The 19,100-nt window shown below is 53.7% G+C and overlaps 1 protein-coding gene across 3 annotated transcripts in view; it reads right to left on the reverse strand.

Moving 5' to 3' along the window:
• The window catches only part of PPP4R4 (protein phosphatase 4 regulatory subunit 4), a 36,488-nt gene extending 22,652 nt beyond the window's left edge, over window positions 1-13,836 (reverse strand). The window contains exons 1-7 of one of the 3 annotated variants that reach the window (XM_038746070.1): window positions 13,671-13,836; window positions 11,798-11,871; window positions 6,484-6,586; window positions 4,031-4,178; window positions 3,481-3,554; window positions 1,698-1,804; window positions 973-1,080 (exon numbers count right to left, since the gene is read on the reverse strand). In XM_038746070.1, the coding sequence (XP_038601998.1) occupies window positions 973-1,080; window positions 1,698-1,804; window positions 3,481-3,554; window positions 4,031-4,178; window positions 6,484-6,586; window positions 11,798-11,871; window positions 13,671-13,787 (731 nt within the window). In that variant the 5' untranslated portion in view covers window positions 13,788-13,836. The remainder of the gene's footprint in view (window positions 1-972; window positions 1,081-1,697; window positions 1,805-3,480; window positions 3,555-4,030; window positions 4,179-6,483; window positions 6,587-11,797; window positions 11,872-13,670) is intronic. The other 2 variants (XM_038746068.1, XM_038746069.1) reach the window with 2 other exon arrangements.
• Between the last annotated feature and the right edge of the window lie 5,264 nt (window positions 13,837-19,100).

The raw sequence follows: 19,100 nt of genomic DNA on the forward strand, positions 1-19,100 counted from the left end.
ACAGACTTCCCGGGCACCAGAGGACCTCGAAAACTTATGGAAACCCTAAGGACCGTATCCATGTCCACACTGGGCATTTCAGTCTTTGCCTGACTGACTGATAGCTCAAGAGTCTGTGGCTAAGTCAATCAGCATCTAGAGAGTTCATCTCGTGACTTCTCGGAGGATTTTGGTTTGTCCCAACAACGTTCACCATCACAGCTGACCTGCGACATGTTTTCTGCTCACCAATTCCCCCACTATGCTAGAAACGGAAAAAACGATCCCCATCCTGGATGGGCCGACCATCTCTCCAGAGCGTGTGGCGGGTCCCAACGGTCAAGACATAGCCAAGGCACCAGGTCCAAAACTAAACAGGTTCCTGATGGAACACTGGCCTCTTCCCCCAGCATGTTCAGTGGGGAGGAGCATGGCACTCCTCTCCCATGTATCCTGTCCCCTCCTTTGTCACCTCCACATCCATGACTAATTCTGGGCCCATCATGGGGGTGGGGAGGGACAGATTCTCAACCGAGCCCCAGCCAGGTCCCAGACCTCAACTCCAGAGGATGGTCAGTTCATGTCCCACTTTAGGGGTGTAGGCAGGATTGGTATAGGTCAGCCCTGAGGAACTCCCACCCCACAAGTCAGACCCAATCCAAACTGATCCTCCCCAGGGTCCCCCAGCCCAGAAATGACAGAGTCGGTCCTGACCCATCATTCCAGCTGTCAGGTCCCCCAGCTCAGGAGGGGTAGTGGTTTCATCCCACAGGCCTCCGCCTCTGGCCAGGGCCAACCCCTCTCATGTTGCTCGCTCCAGTGGCCCCAGACCATTTCCACCTGCCACTATAGGGCGGTCGTCATCCCCACAAGTCGGGGGATGCAAAAGACAGCCCCGCGCACCTCCATGTCAAAGGGCCCCTTCTCGGTCGAGTGTGGGGCACTGGCCGCGAGAGCGAGGCCGACGGTCTCTACGATCTCCGCGGGGCTCACCCGACGCCCCGAGCGACCATCTCCAGCTGCCGGCACATGCAAGATCGCACTTCATGTTCGACGTCTTGGCAGAGTGACCTCACCAGGGGCAGGATCTCCCTCTTGAGCCTGAAAAAAACCAGAAACTCTGATGGACGCAGGGTCCCCAACAGAGACCTGACAGTCTCATCTGAGGTCTTTTGAGTCAGAGGAGAGAGATGAAAAGGTACCTCCCACCCCCATGTCCAAGAGCAGCCTCGGTCAAGACGGTGTCGGGGATCCGGTACCCAAGACATCTCCCTCTAACCCCCGCCCCATTCACAGAGCCTCCCTCATCACGTCCAGCTCATCTCTTCCCCCGATGGACCCATTGACATCCCCCAAAAAGTCCCTGGGGGGACTGGGCACAGCAGGTGCCCTGCCGCCACATGGGTTCCATCCAGTGGGACACAAAATCATCTCAGAGGGGACCCCGCCACCATGTCCCACCTCCTGGCAGAAGAGACCTTGCACACCGCCGCCACCTCACTTTCAAGGAGATAATCAGGCCAGAGATGTGCAAGGGAGTTAACCCAAAAGGCAGGCAGGGAGACAAGTCAGACCGCACAAAAATCACATCAAGGATGAGCCAATCTACTGGGTCAAGATGATGTGATTGTCTGAGCCTGATGGGAAGAGGGGGTTTCCAGTCCAGCTGAGGGATACCAAACATCCACGTTGGAGCTTTCCCCCCAGCAGAGGCTTACGTGTGGGCTTCAAATCTGTTGGCCAATCTTCCTAAAATCTGACAGTTCATCAAGCGGGACCGAAGTGTCTGGGAGAGCTGCGCCTTGGAAATTAGTGGACTCAGGATCTATGGATGAAAACCCAGCATGGGATCGATGCATGAGCTACACCCCGTCCCTCCACGGTACCCCGCGTCAGACAGCTCCCATCTCCCATCGCCTCCAGACAGGGGCATTATCTGCATCGGGACTGCGGGTGGATGCTCAGTCCCGCCCCAAACAGAGAAGCAGCAAGGCTTAGTGGAAAAAGCCCGGGCTTGGGAGCCAGAGGTCGTGGGTTCTAATCCTGCCTCCATCATTTGTCAGCTGTGTGACCTTGGGCAAGTCACTTAACTTCTCTGTGCCTCAGTTACCTCATCTGTCAAATGGGGATGAAGACAGTGAACCCTACCTGGGACAACCTGATTACCTTATATCTACCTCAGCACTTAGAACAGCACTTGGCACATAGTACTTAACAAATACCAACATTATTATTATTATCTCTCTAGACATCTGGCCTCCAACCTTCACATTTCATGACAGCGCACTGCAAACCTCGGCCAAAACCAGATGGATTGAACCATCTAGCCGGGAGGGAAAAGACCTCCACAACAGCTTTCTGGGATGCCTCCGGATCCCCTTATCCTTGGGATAGGATGCCCAAGGGGTGGGGAGCCCTCCCAAAACAGTGGCAGCACAGATCAGATCTGGATCATGGATGGCATGACCCAGCCTATAGTCACCAGAAAACAGAGGCATATGTAACCACCCAGATCCTTTCCTCAAGGGCCCAGAGCCTTTTGTCTCACAGTTCCCTCAGGATATAAACGACTGCCCTCCCCAGTGAGGGAGGATCAGTTCTCTGATCCTCATGAGAGAGGTAGTCGGCAGAATGTTGGACAGCCACCCTCACCCCCACCTTCAGTCCCTATCTCCGATCAAAGATTCAGAACTGGTGATGGGCACTGGGTAAGCTCATGATGCAGGCTTGCAAAAAGAAACCCAGATGGTCAGCACTCCATCTGTTCCTAGTGAGGCCTCTGGGGTCTTGAACGTTGTCACCCTCGTGATCACGGGGAGAATCATCTTCCCCATGGAGCCGAACTTCATTCCCAGAAGGCGTCCAGACCTGGGTGGGCTTCCTCCAGGACCAAAGGAGATCAGCCTGAGGGCTGGAGAGGTGCCCAGGGCCTAGGGATGGCACTCCATTCATTGTGCCCCATGACACTTTCTAACAAGATCATCCTTGGGTACCATCCTGGAGCACCTCCGGGGTAGGAGTTGATTTCCCACAGAAAATCCTTCTCGGGATCAGTGACCCCAGCAGTCCCGGCCCCTACCCCTGGGCAGAGTCAACAACCAGAGGATATCCGGCTTCGACGGGTTTGACCCGGAAGGTGGCCAAGAGCTGGGTAAGGGTGATGGTAGTCAGTGTGTGTGGTGTAGGGCAGGGAAGGAGCGAATGGGGGTGGGGGATGAGTACGGAGGAAGAGCGAAGCCTGAGGAAAGAAGGAGGATCAGTGAAACTACTGGAAAAAAAGCACCACCCTCAACACAAACACCAGAAAATCCCCAGGAGATCCCTCGGCTGCCACTCCCAAACAGCAGCAGGGCCTACAATCCCTCCCAGGGAGGCACGATGTGATGAGACGACAGAGTCATGAAAACCAGCAGAAGACAGAGTGGGGCTGTCGTGGGTGGAGGGTTGAACAAAGTGGGTGGAAGTGGGTGGAAAGTCGAACAAAATGTTTAATATCTTTACCTCACGTCTCACAGTGTCCTTAGGTAGAGTTTCTATAACCGCCAGCAGAGTTTCCAGCCATGCATTTCCAACACCTGTCAGATCAAGGACACCACACATCACCAAAAATCCCATCTTTCAAATTTCAAACTCGGGCCCCATACACAGGCATCCACTGACTTCTCCAATGTCAAATGGATGCCCAAAGCAGAGGCTCCCTTTATCTGAATCCTTGACTTCAAGAATAACCCCCATCTGTCATCGCAGGCAAAATGACTGAGAACTTTGACCCTCCCCAGAGTCCCACCCCCCTTCCCGTTGATTCCCCAATTCATCCAGATGGTAGGACCACAAGAAGACGATGGCAACCATCATAATTCACAGAGACGACGCCTCAACAAAGGGGGGTGAACAATCCGGATGGCACTCAATCGACACAGTGTTTCACTGTCTGAATGGTGCTGTGGCCTAAATGAGGCCACTCCCCTTCATGGGCCTCAGCCGTTGGCAGCCCTGGAGGGCCAGAACACCAGAGGACATCAAGAGCATCCCGGCCTGGCAAGGTGCTGACCTGCATCTCTGTGCTCCAGGTGCTGCAAGATGATAGGGAGGAAGATGCGGGAATAGGTTTGGACAGATAAGGATTCCTCTCTCAGGATGGTCAGAAAGGACACTGCAGCCGTCAGTTGCGTCTCCAGCCCTGCGCCATGCAGCACTTCCTGTTTGTACAGAAAGAAGGATTTCCTCTGGTCTTGCTGCCCATCCGGAGCTACATCACCAGAACTGCCCAGATATTCCAAGGAACATCACCAACCATATTGGGACAGTGAGGAGGATGTGACCCGCTCCCACTCGGAAAAGACCCACTCCCACTCGACATCTATCACCCCTCCGCAATCAGCTCAACATCTCACAAAGGCCGTCCCATGTGAGGAATGTCAGGAAATGAATTCCAGTCACCAGCCCGAGAGAGAGCACACGGAGCCTGGCGCTATTTGGGATGACAGTCACATTTACAGAATGAAAGGTTTCACGTTCATTGCAGAATGCTCAGCTACCCTTTAGGAAGTGAGCTCCAGACGTTGGTTCGGTTTTTTGGCCCAGGGTCTGATTTTCCCTCTCACTGGCCAGCATGCCCCTTTGTCATTTGCATTCCCCATCATTGGGTCTGGCCTAGAGAATATTTCTCTCCTTGGTGGATCGTGCATCGGCATCAGACCTCCCAGGGAGGGACCAATGTCTATTGCCATTTCCAGGGAAGATGGAATGAGCTGGACGGAGGAGAACAGGGAGGGAAAACACCTCTGCCAACATCTTGGCCCCAGGTGGTTCAGGCTGCCAGTCAACTCATTCCAGTAAGGGCTCCACTACCTGGGGCAGAGGATGAGATCAGTTTACCCAGAGAGAGCATCCCAATTCTCCCATCGCCTCCAGGATCCTAAAGTCAGGACCGGCTCAAAGACCATTCTTAATGAAATGGGATGCAAAAGATCAAAGTGTTCAGTCATGGAAGAATGGGATGACTCCCAACCCCAGTCCAGGAAGGGTCTGGAGTCACCCTGAGGTCACAGGTAGGTGCCCGCCTCCCATAGGAGGGTCATGATCTCGAGAGCCAGAAGTCTCAGCCTTCAATTCCAAGCCCAGATTTGGAGATTGTTCTGCCTCACTCCAAAGCCAGGATTGCATGGGCCGCCAATGTCAGGTATGACCAGGTGCAATAGATGTGAGTTGTTCGAAGCCTACAGGCAGACTTCTCGTTTACGGTCTCAGGAGCTTTGTCATCCAAAGACCATTCGCAGAATTGCTGTGAGTGCAACAAAGGAGCCTCTAGAGGCTCCAGCATTTCAGATCACATCTAGCATCTGAAGAGTCTGAATATTATCAGGGCATGCTAGCTGATCCCAGAAAGGGTTAGGGATAGAGGTGAAATTGGCTCAACCCTGATATCTGCAGGTGTCAAAGTTCAGTGATATTGAATGGGGGGTAGATCCCAAGTGTACAGGAAATCATTTAGCGGAGTCTCTTAACGGTAGGAAAGTCCGCTTGCTCCTACAGATTGGCCATTCTCCCCAACACCCATTATGTAGCATGCACTTCCATGACCTTCTGAGGACATTTTCCCTCAAGCCTCCCAAAGCAAATCTGAAAATAGGAGGGGGTTCATTTCACATTTCCTCTGCACAGAGTCATTTGTTGGCCGAAAGGTTAGATGCCAGTAGGGAGCGCAATGATTACTGTAATGGATTATTATTGTTCTCATGGCGCAGCGTGGCTCAGTGGAAAGAGCCCGGGCTTTGGAGTCAGAGGTCATGGGTTCAAATCCCGACTCCCTTAACTGTCAGCTGTGTGACTTTGGGCAAGTCACTTAACTACTCTGTGCCTCAGTTACCTCATCTGTAAAATGGGGATTAAAACTGTAAGCCCCCTGTGGGATCACCTGATTACCTTGTAACCTCCCCAGCACTTAGAACAATGCTTTGCACATAGTAAGCGCTTAACAAATACCATTATTATTATTATTATTATATGTTAAGCACTCACTATGTGTCTACCCAGTGCCTTGAATGTTTTAGTTATTGCGGGGGGAGGAGTCTGTGGGTCCAATGTGGGATAGGAGCCATTTCTGACCTCATTTTTCAATCATTCGTATTTATTGAGCCCTTGCTGTATGCAGAGCACTGTACTAAGCACTTGGGAGAGTACAGTATGCCTGTTGATATGTGAACTTCAACTTAATGGTGAAGCTAGGATGATCTTATACGACACAGACTAGGAACCCAATGGATAACTTAGCTCATACTATTCCCCATGTAACTAAAAGATGGGATGTAATTCTGATTCAGATTGCACAATGCCCCAGAAACAAGTGAGGGGACACCCCCGCCCCTCCAGACCTCGGCCATTTAATGGAAAGGATCTGCCATCAAACCCTGGGCTGCATCCATCAGCCGGTGCAGACCGACTCTCACATCCATTGCTTCTCACTCTTCAGATGCTCCCTGCCCATCTCTCACACAAGCTTACCCTGGCTTTGGGCAAGACCCTCCGCAGTGTCTCCACGGGATCCTGTTGTGTCAGGTGCGGAAGGCTGGCGAACACACTGGTTCCTTGGACATCCTGACCGCAACTTCAGAAAATAGAAAAGGCGCACCTCAATTAGGTACGGCTCAGATTCCTGTTCCCCATCTCACTTTTGAGCTGTTTAATGATTTAATCTGCCTCCTTATCAACATATTACAAAACCACTGAAACCATTTGATGATTAGTTAGTACTGGTGAGTCAGAAGGGAAACCTTCAGATCTGCAGCAAAAGACAAAAGAAGATTCTGATGCTTGTTTTCTACGCATTTTGCTATCTGTGACTTCTGAGGCACTTTGCAATCTGCCCTGCCACCTCCCTTTTTCATTTCAGAGATTTCTCACTTTACTCCACGCGACCCTCAAAAGACTCCAAAATGTCAACTGGGCCCTCCGGTTCGCCCCACAAACTCCCAAGGGGCCATCTGACCGACCTCATCTCAAGAAAATCTGCTCCCGCGGCCAGGGACCCTCCTCAACCTCACTCCTCAACGACTCCTTCCCACCCTTCTCGTTCCTCCCCAACTCGTTGCAGAAACACAGCCTTCATCTGAATGACACCTTCTCCCTGGGTCTCACTCACCAGGGGGCCCTGACTCTCTTCAGCATTTTGCCCTGGGGCTACTTCCGCCCTCTCACCCTTCCCTTGCCACATTCCCTGTCTCTCCCCTCACGTCCTATGTTGTACAGTACATTAGTACAGTGCTAAGCGCTTAGTACAGTGCTCTGCACACAGTAAGCACTCAATAAATACAATTGAATGAATGAATGTTGTCTTACTCAAATGCCACTCACTATTCTCCTTCCTTTCTCCTCCTCTGACCCCCAGAAATTCCAATCTCCGTGATGCTTCTGTCCTGCAATCCCTGCATCCCCCTCCCCATGGGAAGCTCCTTCCTGGCTCTGCCTTCAACTCTTGCCTATCTCTCACCTCACCAGCATGAGGCTGAAGTGCTATGTGGCTATCTGTCAGAGTTCACCGCCGCACTGCCCCCATCCTTCTCCCCCTAGTCCCACCCACTGACCACACATATCTTTAATGATCTTGGCAACTGCTTTCTTTTTGTCAGCAAAAACTCCCATTCACCACCAACCCCCTCACCTCCAGATCCCCAGACCAACCTTCCTGTCCCTCCATGATGTCACTGGAGGTTTTCAGCCCCGAAGTCAGACCAAAAGAGCCCCCATAGTCACTCTAGGAGCACCCCAGGTGGCCTCTGCTGGATCCAAGAGCCCCCTGGCTCTCCTACACAGGTTTTAGGGACATCTCACTCTCTGAACCCCCTGCCATCACACCACTCTATGACTAAAGCCCAGGTGTCTCCCCCAAGGCACAAACGTAAGTAGGGATCACCCCCCCACCCCTGCTATGGGAAGCCTACTGGCCAAGAGCTACTTTCCATGCCTGCAGCTCCTCAGATCCGTGCAACTCCTCCAGTTCTTACTGCAGATAGACCGCAAGATTGGAGATCTAACTATAAAGTTGAGAATGAGGTAACAGATTCTCACTAATTCACTTTAACCCACCTTTTCCCGGATCTACTACTTCCCACCTCTAGGTCCCTTCTAACTTTCCCATAGGCATCTCGGGCTCACATCCTTCTTCCTCTCAGGGTATGAAGTCTGGCCCCTCACCAGTCCTGGCCACTGGACTCTTTAACCGGCAGAGATCTTCTCCGATCCCGCCCCATGCCCTGTCTCCCTGTATCTGTCTGGGGTCAGAGGCCTGGGGTCTCCCAGGTACACAGCTTGCCTCCCCGCATCTTGGACATTTCAGCCAGACTTGGCACGGGGAGACGAGGGTCCATCTTGATGGAATGGCCGCCAGCGCCCACCAGGAGTTTGGACATCATGGCAGCCCTCCTCCAGAGCCTACAGAGGATGGCACCAAACTGTGACCTCCACTTGCCCAGAGAGACCGCTGCCAAAGGCCAGTTGGGCCTGACAGCAGAGCCTCCTTGGCAGTCACTTCAGTGATATAAGCTGTGACTCAATCAGAGGAGCCGTCTCTTTTGCAACAGACTCTATTCTTCCCTGGAAAATCTGAAAAGAGACAAGCGAATCTCAGACAGTCCAAGGCTCCAGGGGTATTTTCGCTGCTGGCATTAGGCAGCAAGTGGTCCAGGAGGCCCAGAGCAACGAGGGCAACTTTAAGAAGGTGCTTCCCATCCGACAGATGAGAAGACTTTGCTGCAGGACTGAGTTCAGATCAACCCCTGACGGAGGGCCTCATAAAGGAGGCATGGACAACTTGTACTTCCCAAGTGCTTGGTACAGTGCTCTGCACACAGTAAGCACTCAATAAATACAATTGAATGAATGGACAGGAAATTGCAACCAACTTCGATTTAAGGAGCAGGTGCGAACCTCTGATTAGAAAAGCTCATCTTATAGGGTTGGACTCAAATGATAAGACTTAATATGTAGATCAAGTCCCCCGGAGAATTCATTAAGGTGGTAGAAGCCCATCATGCATAAACCAGAACTTCCAGAAGGAAAGGATCTGAACCAGTGTTGAATTCACACTCCTTGAGAATTCACTTGCTCTCACTGTCCCCTTTTGATTGACCGTTCCGGAAAGAACCCGAGGGGGTCGGACCATGGGGATCCCTTCAACCCGTTGTGGAAGCAGGTAAGTAGGCACTCTAAGGATGTGAGCAGTTGTATGGGTGTCACCTAAATTGTGGATCTCAGTTCTTACTGAGCACTATCGTTAGCCCTAACCATCCAATCGATCATATTTATTGAGCACTTACTGTGTGCAGAGCACTAACAGAAGGGAGGGCCGAACCCATCTTGGGGTCCAACCTAGATTAATGCATCTGGTCCTTTCACTCTATTTTCTACTAACACATTATGCCCATGTGATTATTTGAAATGCCTTCACGGTAGTTTGAGTCCTTGGAACATATTGGTCAAGCCTCATACCCAAGTACCGAATTCACAACATTGAAATCAAATCCACATCTCCAGCTTCAATATCTTCACGATCAAAGCATCTCATGCACCCAATTTCGCTGTGACCAACTTTTTCAGGAGAGGCATACATCGACACCCGCCATACTATCCCCTCCACAATCGTACCATGAAGGGATGGTAGGTTTTTGACCAGAGTCCCTCCCTAAATCTAGAGAAATGCTTCCGATTCAAAGAGATGTTGCTGATATGAATTAGAGGGGTTAAAATCCTCTGGCATGCAGGTTTCAATCCTCTCACTCTAGAAGCCTGCAAAAACTCTCATGTTTTCTGACATCAGCTTTCAGTATGGTCAGGTATTCAGACCAATTCCATTTTAGCAAAGGAAGGAGAAATACCCCTCTTCAGGGCTTAATCACTTCCTTCCACTTGGCATCCTGCTGCCACTACAGCCAATAGCCTCTCTTTTAGGTTTATAACTTCTCTGACCTCACCTAGTCACCTCAATCCCGCTCCCTTAATTAGCCCATCTCCATCCTCCTTTCTCAGAAACACCCTTGATCCCTCTCCTCCAATGCCCCCCATTCACTCACTCTCATCTGACCCCTTCCCATGCCCTTCCCCTCAGCCCCAGGCAAGTGTGGCTCGTGGAATCCCCGCTCCGCCTTGGAAAAGAGTTCCTTCATCCTAGACCCTTTCCCGACCCAGTCCCCACTCCTCCTTGTCATCCCCCAAACCTAGCTATCCCCAGACGGTGTCATCTCAACCACCGCTCTCTCCCAAGAAGGCCTCATTTCCTCCCACTTCCCAAGACTCTCCAGGAAAGGGGGAGGATTCAGCTTCCTTCTTGGCCCCACAACCTCTTTCACACCCTCCCACTGCCCCCATCCCCTTCTCTCTTCCTCCCTTCAGGTTCCCCCTCTCCCCATCCTACCCCCCACCCCACCCCCTGTCCTCTCCACTGAAACGATCTTCTCTACGATCACTGATGACTTCCTCCTTGCTAAATCCAAGGGCTTCTACTCCGTCTTAATCCTCCTCATCCACTCAGCCACCTTCTGATGCTGTGGACACACTGTGGATTCACCTTGAGAACATATTTGCTCCCACAGCTTTGACTACAGTTTCTACAGGGCCGATTCCTAAATCCAACTCTCCATCCCCAACTTCTCCTTTCGATAGGAGGAAACGCAAGACTGACTTCGGAACATGTGGATCGGCCAGCCTACCTACCCCTCGACCTGGCCAATATGGAAGTATTCATCTTCCCACCCATTACCCATTTCCTCCCTCTGGCCTCGAACTCCCTCCCACTTCCTATATGGCAGACCACCACTCTCCCCACCTTCAAAGCCTTAAAGTCACATCTCCTCCAAGAGGCCTTCCCAGACAAAGCTCTCTTTTCCCCAACTCTCCCTTCTGCCTGTGCCGTTGGAACTGTACCCTTTAATAATAACTATTATTATTATTATCATCATTAATAACAATAATCTGGTACTTGTTTAGTGCTATGTGCCAAGCACTGTTCTAAGTGCTGTGGTAGATAAAAGTTAATCAGGTTGGACACAGTCCCTGTCCCACATGAGGCTCACTGTCTTAATTCCCCCATTTTACAGATGAGATAACTGAGGCCCAAAGAAGTTAAATGACTTGCTCAAGGTCAATAGCAGGCGTGTGGCAGAGCAGTGATTAGAACCCAGGTCGTTCTGACTCCAAACCCATACTCTATCCACTAAGCCACACTGCTTCTCTTTAAGCACTTGCTATTCACCCCAATCCCCAGCACCTCTGTACATATCTGTAATTTATTTTCATTAAGGTCTGCCCCCCTACACAAGCACATTGTGGGCAGGGAACATGACTACTAATCCTGTCGTACAGTACTCTCCTAAGGGCTTAGTACAGTGCTCTGCACACAGTAATCCTCAATAAATACCACTGATGGATGCGAAAACCAATGCTAGACCCTCTCTGCACAGGAAGCTATGTGGCCTCACTGGTCTCATGTCAACCGTCTATATGGATTTTACTTTTCTTTTTTTGTGTGTGTGTGTTGGTGTAGCTGCCTCAGCTTTCACAGGGGTCCAGTGAGTACAATAGGGGCCATATCTGTGGGGCTGGTTTTTTTTCCCTTGTAAAATACTGAAATCTGGTAAGTTGAATCATACGCTAGCTAAATTTGCTCACTTTGCATCTTTTCGTTACTTACAAAATAACCCCATCCAGTGCTTCCAAAATCAATTTGTCAAATCAGTGCCGAGTTTAAGCAGGGCATTTTAATAACACCCACTCAGCCCATCTGATGCAGAGAGCGGCATGTCACCGGACAGACTTTTGCAAATACCTGAGCAGATAAACGGCCCTCTCGATATCATTCAGTTCTTCATCAACCGTCAGCCTTTCTATCTCTTCCGGCGTCTGTTAAGTGGGAGATACGAGTTATGTAGAAGACACACCATCCTTGAGTTGGCTAGGACGGTCCTCTGACTTCCCAGATGGCTCGGACTGGAGAGTCATCCATCTACTTGAAACCTTTTTGGAACTCAGCAGGGTGAATCACTGCAGCAAGCCTCGGTAGCTACTGTGGGGGTTTTGGGTTTTAATGAAATCGATTTGGAAGCAAAGGAAGCAAAAGCCTTTTGGAGATGAGAGTCCTGTTCCGCCAAAAAAGGGGGGCTGGTTGGGGAGAATGGGGAGGGAAGGAGCATCCCCCTACTCCTGGTAGAGATGTTTTTCCTTCATCTGGGACTTCCCCCAGGCCCTCTCCCCTCTCTTCCCAGCCCTTTCCCGCTCTATCCTCCCTGCTCCCCAGCCCTGGAGGGGAACCCCTTCTTACCCGACCCCCACATCCTAGAAAGGAGCCCCTTCCTAGCCGACCCCCATACCCTGGGAGAGAAATCCCTTCCTACTCTACCCCCATATTCCAGAGAGGAACTCCTTTCCTGATGGAGCCCCACACCCTGGAGGGAACCCCTTCCTACTGGACCCCCCCCCCCTCACCCAACATTGGAACTGCGGCAACGGAGAGCGTAGAAAAGAGGGGAGTGGGGGAGGGATAAAAGGGAATAAAGGGGGATAAAAGGGAAGGGAGCCTCACCCTCACCAAGGGGCTCGGTGGCTAACTTCCAACCACAGTCAGGGGCCCCCTCCTCCCTCTCCCCTCCCACACTGTGTTGGTCCGGAGGAAGGCCTGTCCTGGTTCGGTCCACGGCTCTTTCGGCTGGGAGGGGACCGGCCGTGGGCAGGGAATAGGGGCTGGGATTGGGGGCTGGGAACACGGGCTGGGAACGGGGACCGGGGGGCTGGGATCGGTTGCCGGGATAAGGGGCTGGGATACGGGGCAGGGATTGGGGGCTGGGAGCAGGGACCCGGGGGGTTGGGATCGGGGGCTAGGATGGGGGGCTGGGAACAGGGGCCGGGATCGGGGGAAGGGATGGAGGGCTGGGAACAGGGGCCGAGGGGTCTGAAATCGGGGGCAGGGATTGGGGGCCGGGAACAGGGGCCGGGGGGCCGGGATGGGGGCCGGGATAGGGGGCTGGGATACGGGGCAGGGATTGGGAGATGGGATTGGGAGCTGGGATAGGGGGCTGGGAGAGGGGACAGGGATTGGGGGCTGAGGCCAGGGGCCGGGGGGCTGGGATCGGGGGCAGGGATTGGGGGCCGGGAACAGGGTCCGGGGGGCCGGGATGGGGGCTGGGATCGGGGGCTGGGATACGGGGCAGGGATTGGGAGTTGGGATAGGGGGCTGGGAGAGGGGACAGGGATTGGGAGCTGGGATAGGGGGCTGGGAGAGGGGACAGGGATTGGGGGCTGAGGCCAAGGTCCGGGGGGGCTAGGATCGGGGGCAGGGATTGGGGGCCGGGAACAGGGTCCGGGGGGCCGGGATGGGGGCTGGGATACGGGACAGGGATTGAGAGCTGGGATAGGGGGCTGGGAGAGGGGACAGGGATTGGGAGCTGGGATGGGGGCTGAAAGAGGGGACAGGGATTGGGAGCTGGGATAGGGGGCTGGGAGAGGGGATAGGGATTGGGGGCTGAGACCAGGGGCCGGGGGGCTGGGATGGGGGTCCGGGATCGGGGGCTGGGACAGAGGGCAGGGATCGGGGGCTGGGAACAGGGATCGGGAGGCTGGGATCAGGTGCCGGGATCGGGGGCTGGGCCCGGGGGTTCGGGGGCTGGGGGTGCCGGGCTCCGTCCCGCCTTGGCCGCTTCCCTGACCTTGAGGCTCCTGCGGACCGGCCTCTCGGTGAGCGTCAGGTCCTGCAGGTCCTCCAGGGAGCCCAGCAGGCCGTCGGGGCCGAGCTCCATGGCGGGCCGGCGGGCCGTGGGAGGCATGGACCCGCGCTCCGGCGATCCCCCGCTCTCCGGGCCCCGGCGCCGAGGGGCGGGGGGACGGCGACCGCCGGGGAGGGCACCGGCCGACGGATGGAGGGACGGAGGGAGGGAGGGAGGGATGGAGGGAGGGAGGGCTGGAGGGAAGGATGGAGGGAGGGAGGGCTGGAGGGAAGGATGGAGGGAGGGAGGGATGGAGGGAGGGAGGGCTGGAGGGGGGCGCCGATCCCGGCCGCGCCCCCCACCCGCTCCCCTGCGCCTTGGGGGGTCCGGCGGGGAGGGGCGCGCACTCTCCGGGGCGCTGGAGGCGCTGGGCCCTTGGCCGTTGCAGGCGGAGCGCGGGGCGGAGGGGGGGGCCCGGCCAGGGGAGCCCGCTCAGCCCGGACAGCTCGGACCGCGGCCTGGGCCCCAGCACGAGCGCCGCCGCCCACTCGCCCTGTTCGCAGGGACGCGGCTCCCTCACCGTCACCTCCCCCTCCTACTTTCTCTTCCTCCTCCTCCCCTCTCCTCCTCCTTGTCTTCCTCTTCTTTCTTTCTTCTCCTCCCTTCTCCCTCCCCCCTCCGCCTCCCCCTCCTACTTTCTCTTCCTCCTCCTCCCTTCTCCTCCTCCTTGTCTTCCTCTTCTTTCTTTCTTCTCCTCCCTTCTCCCTCCCCCCTCCGCCTCCCCCTCCTACTTTCTCTTCCTCCTCCTCCCCTCTCCTCCTCCTTGTCTTCCTCTTCTTTCTTTCTTCTCCTCCCTTCTCCCTCCCCCCTCCGCCTCCCCCTCCTACTTTCTCTTCCTCCTCCTCGTCCTCCTCTTCTCTTTTCCTCCTCCTCCTCCTCGTCCTCCTCTTCTCTTTTCCTCCTCCTCCTCCCTCCTCGTCCTTGACTTCCTCCTCCTCCTCCCTTTTCATTCATTCAATTGTATTTATTGAGCACTTACTGTGTGCAGAGCACTGTACTAAGCTCCTCCTCCTTCCTCCTCTCCTTTCCTCCTCCTTCTCTTCTCTCTTCCTCCTCCTCCCTCCTCCCTCCTCCTCCCTTCTCCTCCTCCTCCTCCCTCCTCGTCCTTGACCTCCTCCTCCTCCTCCCTTCTCCTCCTCCTCCCTTTTCATTCATTCAATCGTATTTATTGAGCGCTTACTGTGTGCAGAGCACTGTACTAAGCTCCTCCTCCTTCCTCCTCCTCTTCTCTCCTTTCCTCCTCCTTCTCTTCTCTCTTCCTCCTCCTCCCTCCTCCTTCCTCCTCCTCCTCCTCCTCCCTCCTCGTCCTTGGCCTCCTCCTCCTCCTCCCTCCTTCTCCTCCTCCTTCTCCCTTTTCATTCATTCAGTCGTATTTATTGAGCGCTTACTGTGTGCAGAGCACTTTACTAATAATAATAATAATGATGGAATTTATTAAGCGCTTACTATGTGCAAAGCACTGTTCTAAGCGCTGGGGAGGTTACAAGGTGATCAGGTTGTCCCCGGGGGGACTCACAGTTTTAATCCCCATTTTACAGATGAAGTAACAGAGGCACAGAGAAGTTAAGTGACTTGCCTAAAGTCACACAGCTGACAACTGGCGGAGCCAGGATTTGAACCCATGACCTCTGACTCCAAAACCCGCGCTCTTTCCACTGAGCCACGCTGCTTCTCCTAAGCTACTAAGCTCCTCCTCCTTCCTCCTTCTCTTCTCTCCTTTCCTCCTCCTTCTCTTCTCTCTTCTTCCTCCTCCTTCCTCCTCCTCTTCTCTCCTCCTCCTCTTCCTCCTCCTCCTCCCTTCTCCTCCTCTCTCTTCCTCCTCCCACCTCCCTTCTCCTCCTCCTTCTCCCTTCTCCTCCTCTCTCTTCCTCCTCCCGCCTCCCTTCTCCTCCTTTTAGCCCTTCTCCTCCTCTCTCTTCCTCCTCCCGCCTCCCTTCTCCTCCTTTTATCCCTTCTCCTCCTCTCTCTTCCTCCTCCTGCCTCCCTTCTCCTCCTTTTATCCCTTCTCCTCCTCTCTCTTCCTCCTCCCACCTCCCTTCTCCTCCTCCTCTTCCTCCTCCCTTCTCCTCCTCCTTCTCCCTTCTCCTCCTCTCTCTTCCTCCTCCTGCCTCCCTTCTCCTCCTTCTCCCTTCTCCTCCTCTCTCTTCTTCCTCCCGCCTCCCTTCCCCTCCTTCTCCCTTTTCCTCCTCTCTTTTCCTCCTTCCACCTCCCTTCTCCTCCTCCTTCTCCCTTCTCCTCCTCTCTTCCTCGTCCCACCTCCCTTCTCCTCCTCCTTCTCCTCCTCTCTCTTCCTCCTCCCGCCTCCCTTCTCCTCCTTCTCCCTTCTCCTCCTCTCTCTTCCTCCTCCCACCTCCTCTTCCTCCTCCCTTCTCCTCCTCCTTCTCCCTTCTCCTCCTCTCTCTTCCTCCTCCCGCCTCCCTTCTCCTCCTCCTTCTCCCTTCTCCTCCTCCTTCTCCCTTCTCCTCCTCCTTCTCCCTTCTCCTCCTCTCTTCCTCCTCCTGCCTCCCTTCTCCTCCTTCTCCCTTCTCCTCCCTCCCCCTACTCCTCCTCCTTCCCCCGCTCCCCCTCCTCCCTCCCCCTCTCTCCCCTCCTCCCCCCTGCCCCGCCCATGCCCCAGGCCGTTGGAGTGACCCGGGGTGGGTTGGTTTGGGCCGTTGGTCGGGTAGGGGGCTCCTGGGAGGCTCCTCTCTCCACCCCCCACCCCCCCGTGCCCGCCCCCGGCTCCTGCCCCGGGCCGCGATGCCACCCCGTGAGAAAGTTTCCCATCCGGAGCAGAGGGGCCTGCTCGTTTTCATTGATTAATTTTATCTTTTGGAGGGATAGCAGAGGGTGTGAGGGGGGCCGGGGGGACGTTTCGGGTTGATCGTCCTTTATTTTCTGGATCCTGGTGGATGTTTTTTCCCATCCCGTCCTGTCCCAGGGCCCGTGTCCAGGGGCGGTGGAGCAGCCGGCCGGTCCTGACACTCCCGGCGCACTGTATCCGGCTCTCTCCGATAACGCATGGCCACAGCGGCCTCCAGCCCCACACCTGACCAGGCCGGCACCTGCCACCAGGCCCAGAATTCCAGCCTGAGACATGATGACCATCATGATCCTGATCATAGTAATCATCATAATCAGCTAGGACAGGAGAAATCCCCCTCACTAGGGCAAGCCGATGTAGTCTTCAGGTCTGCCTCTGCCATAAATCAATCAATCAATCGTATTTATTGAGCGCTTACTATGTGCAGAGCACTGTACTAAGCGCTTGGGAAGTACAAATTGGCATCACATAGAGACAGTCCCTACCCAACAGTGGGCTCACAGTCTAAAAGTCATAAAGTCTCTCTGATAATGATGATACTAATAATAATAATAATAAATCAACTAGGACAGGAGAGATCTAGCGGGGAAGGTCTCCCCGTGGGACGGTCACTCATACAAGCCGATGAAGCTTTCAGGTCTGCCTCTGCCATAAAGTCTATGATAATGATAATAATAATCAACTAGGACAGGAGAGATCCGGCGGGGAAGATCTCCCCATGGGGTGGTCACTCAGACAAGCCGATAGGTCTTCAGGTCCGTCTCTGCCATAAAGTATCTCTGATAATGATAATGATAATAATAATAATAATCAACTAGGACAGGAGAGATCCAGCGGGGAAGGTCTCCCACGGGACAGTCACTCTGACAAGCCGATGGGGTCTTCAGGTCTGCCTCTGCCATAAAGTCAGATGCCAGGAACTGATGCCCCTCCACCTCACCTGTATGAAAGTGCCCGCTCCCGTCACTCAGCTGCCCTGTTCACAACTCATCTTTGATCATTGCTCCACACAAATGCTGCAACCCTGTGCTCCATCGGGAGAGTCCTGGAGAGCCGATGAACTGGATCACCCTTAAAATCAGCCCTGCACAGCTACACTCCCAAACTTCTCCCACCCACTCTTTGACTCGCATCCTTCCTAGCTGTACCTCAAGAGAAGATATAACACCATATTTTATTGAGTACTTACTGTGTACAGTGCACTGTACTAAGGGAAGAGTACGGAAGTGTAGAAGGATGTGAATTTAAATTAGCAATGTGTTGTTTTGAACAAACAATACTTGGCTGTCCAGCATGAGATTCAGACCCTGGTCTGCAACCAAATCCACTTAAGTCCATGCAGGACAAAACAAATTCTACAGCCTTTACCATATTAATAACATCTAACATTCCACCAAAAAGGAGATTTCCTACCTCTTCTCCAAATCAGTGCTTTGAACAGTGCTTTGCACATAGTAAGCACTTAATAAGTGCCATAAAAAATATAAAAAATCCAACACTCCTCCACCCATGCCTCTGACTCCATCTCCTTGCACCTTATGATAACTCACCCCCTCTGTCCATCCCTCCCCAACCCCACCCTTCAGCCTCTCACTCTCCGCAGCTACCTTCCCCACCACTTTCAAACACACCCATTTAACCCTGAACCCCATGACACCCTCCCGTCACCACCCCCCTCTTTCCGACTATTCCTCTCCAGACTCCTTGAGGAGTCATCTACACCGCTTCTTCTCCTCAGATTCCCACCCCCCTGACTCCCTGCCGTGATCCAGCTCTCACCACTTTGGCTCCACAGAAACCGCTGTCTCTGAGGTCACTGATGATCTCCTCCCGGCCAGAACTGACAGCTTCGACTTGGTTCCCATCTGCCTCTAACTCCTGGGCCACCCCCTCCTCCCGGAAATGCCATCTGACCTTCTAGTTCTCTTCCCAGCTCTCCAGCTGCTCCTCCTCCCTGTCTTATGCCGACTCCTTCTCAGCCTCCTGCCCTGATTGTGACCATTACCTGGAACTTCACTCTAGGTCCCCTTCTGTTCTCCCTTCCCTTGGACAACTGGTCCACTCCCCTCTCTTGGCTAAGTGGAAAGAGCATGGGCTTGGGAGTCAGAGGTCATGGGTTCAAATTCTGGCTCCGCCAACTGTCAGTGAGAAGTCACTTAACTTCTCTGTGCCTCAGGTACCTCATCTGTAAAACGGGGATTAAGACTGTGAGCTCCACGTGGGACAATCTGATCATCTTGTATCCTTCTCAATGCTTAGAACAGTGCTTTGCATGTAGTAAGTGCTTAACAAATGCCATCACCATTATTATTATTATTATCTCTTCTATCACCACCTCTACATGGACAATTCCCAAATCCACCTCTCCAGCCCTGAACCCTCTCTGTCTCCGGGGACCTGCATCTCCTTCTGCCTCTGGGACATCTCTGCTCAGACATCCCATCCCCACCTCAAAATGAATGTATCCAAAATGGAACTCTGTGTCATCCCACTCAAATCCCATCCTCCCCCAGGCTTTCCCATTGCCATCAACGACACCTCTGTCCTCCCTGTCTCAAGAGCCTGCTACC

The sequence above is a fragment of the Tachyglossus aculeatus genome, chromosome 1 (assembly GCF_015852505.1).
Source record: "Tachyglossus aculeatus isolate mTacAcu1 chromosome 1, mTacAcu1.pri, whole genome shotgun sequence".
NCBI classification, from domain to species: domain Eukaryota; kingdom Metazoa; phylum Chordata; class Mammalia; order Monotremata; family Tachyglossidae; genus Tachyglossus; species Tachyglossus aculeatus.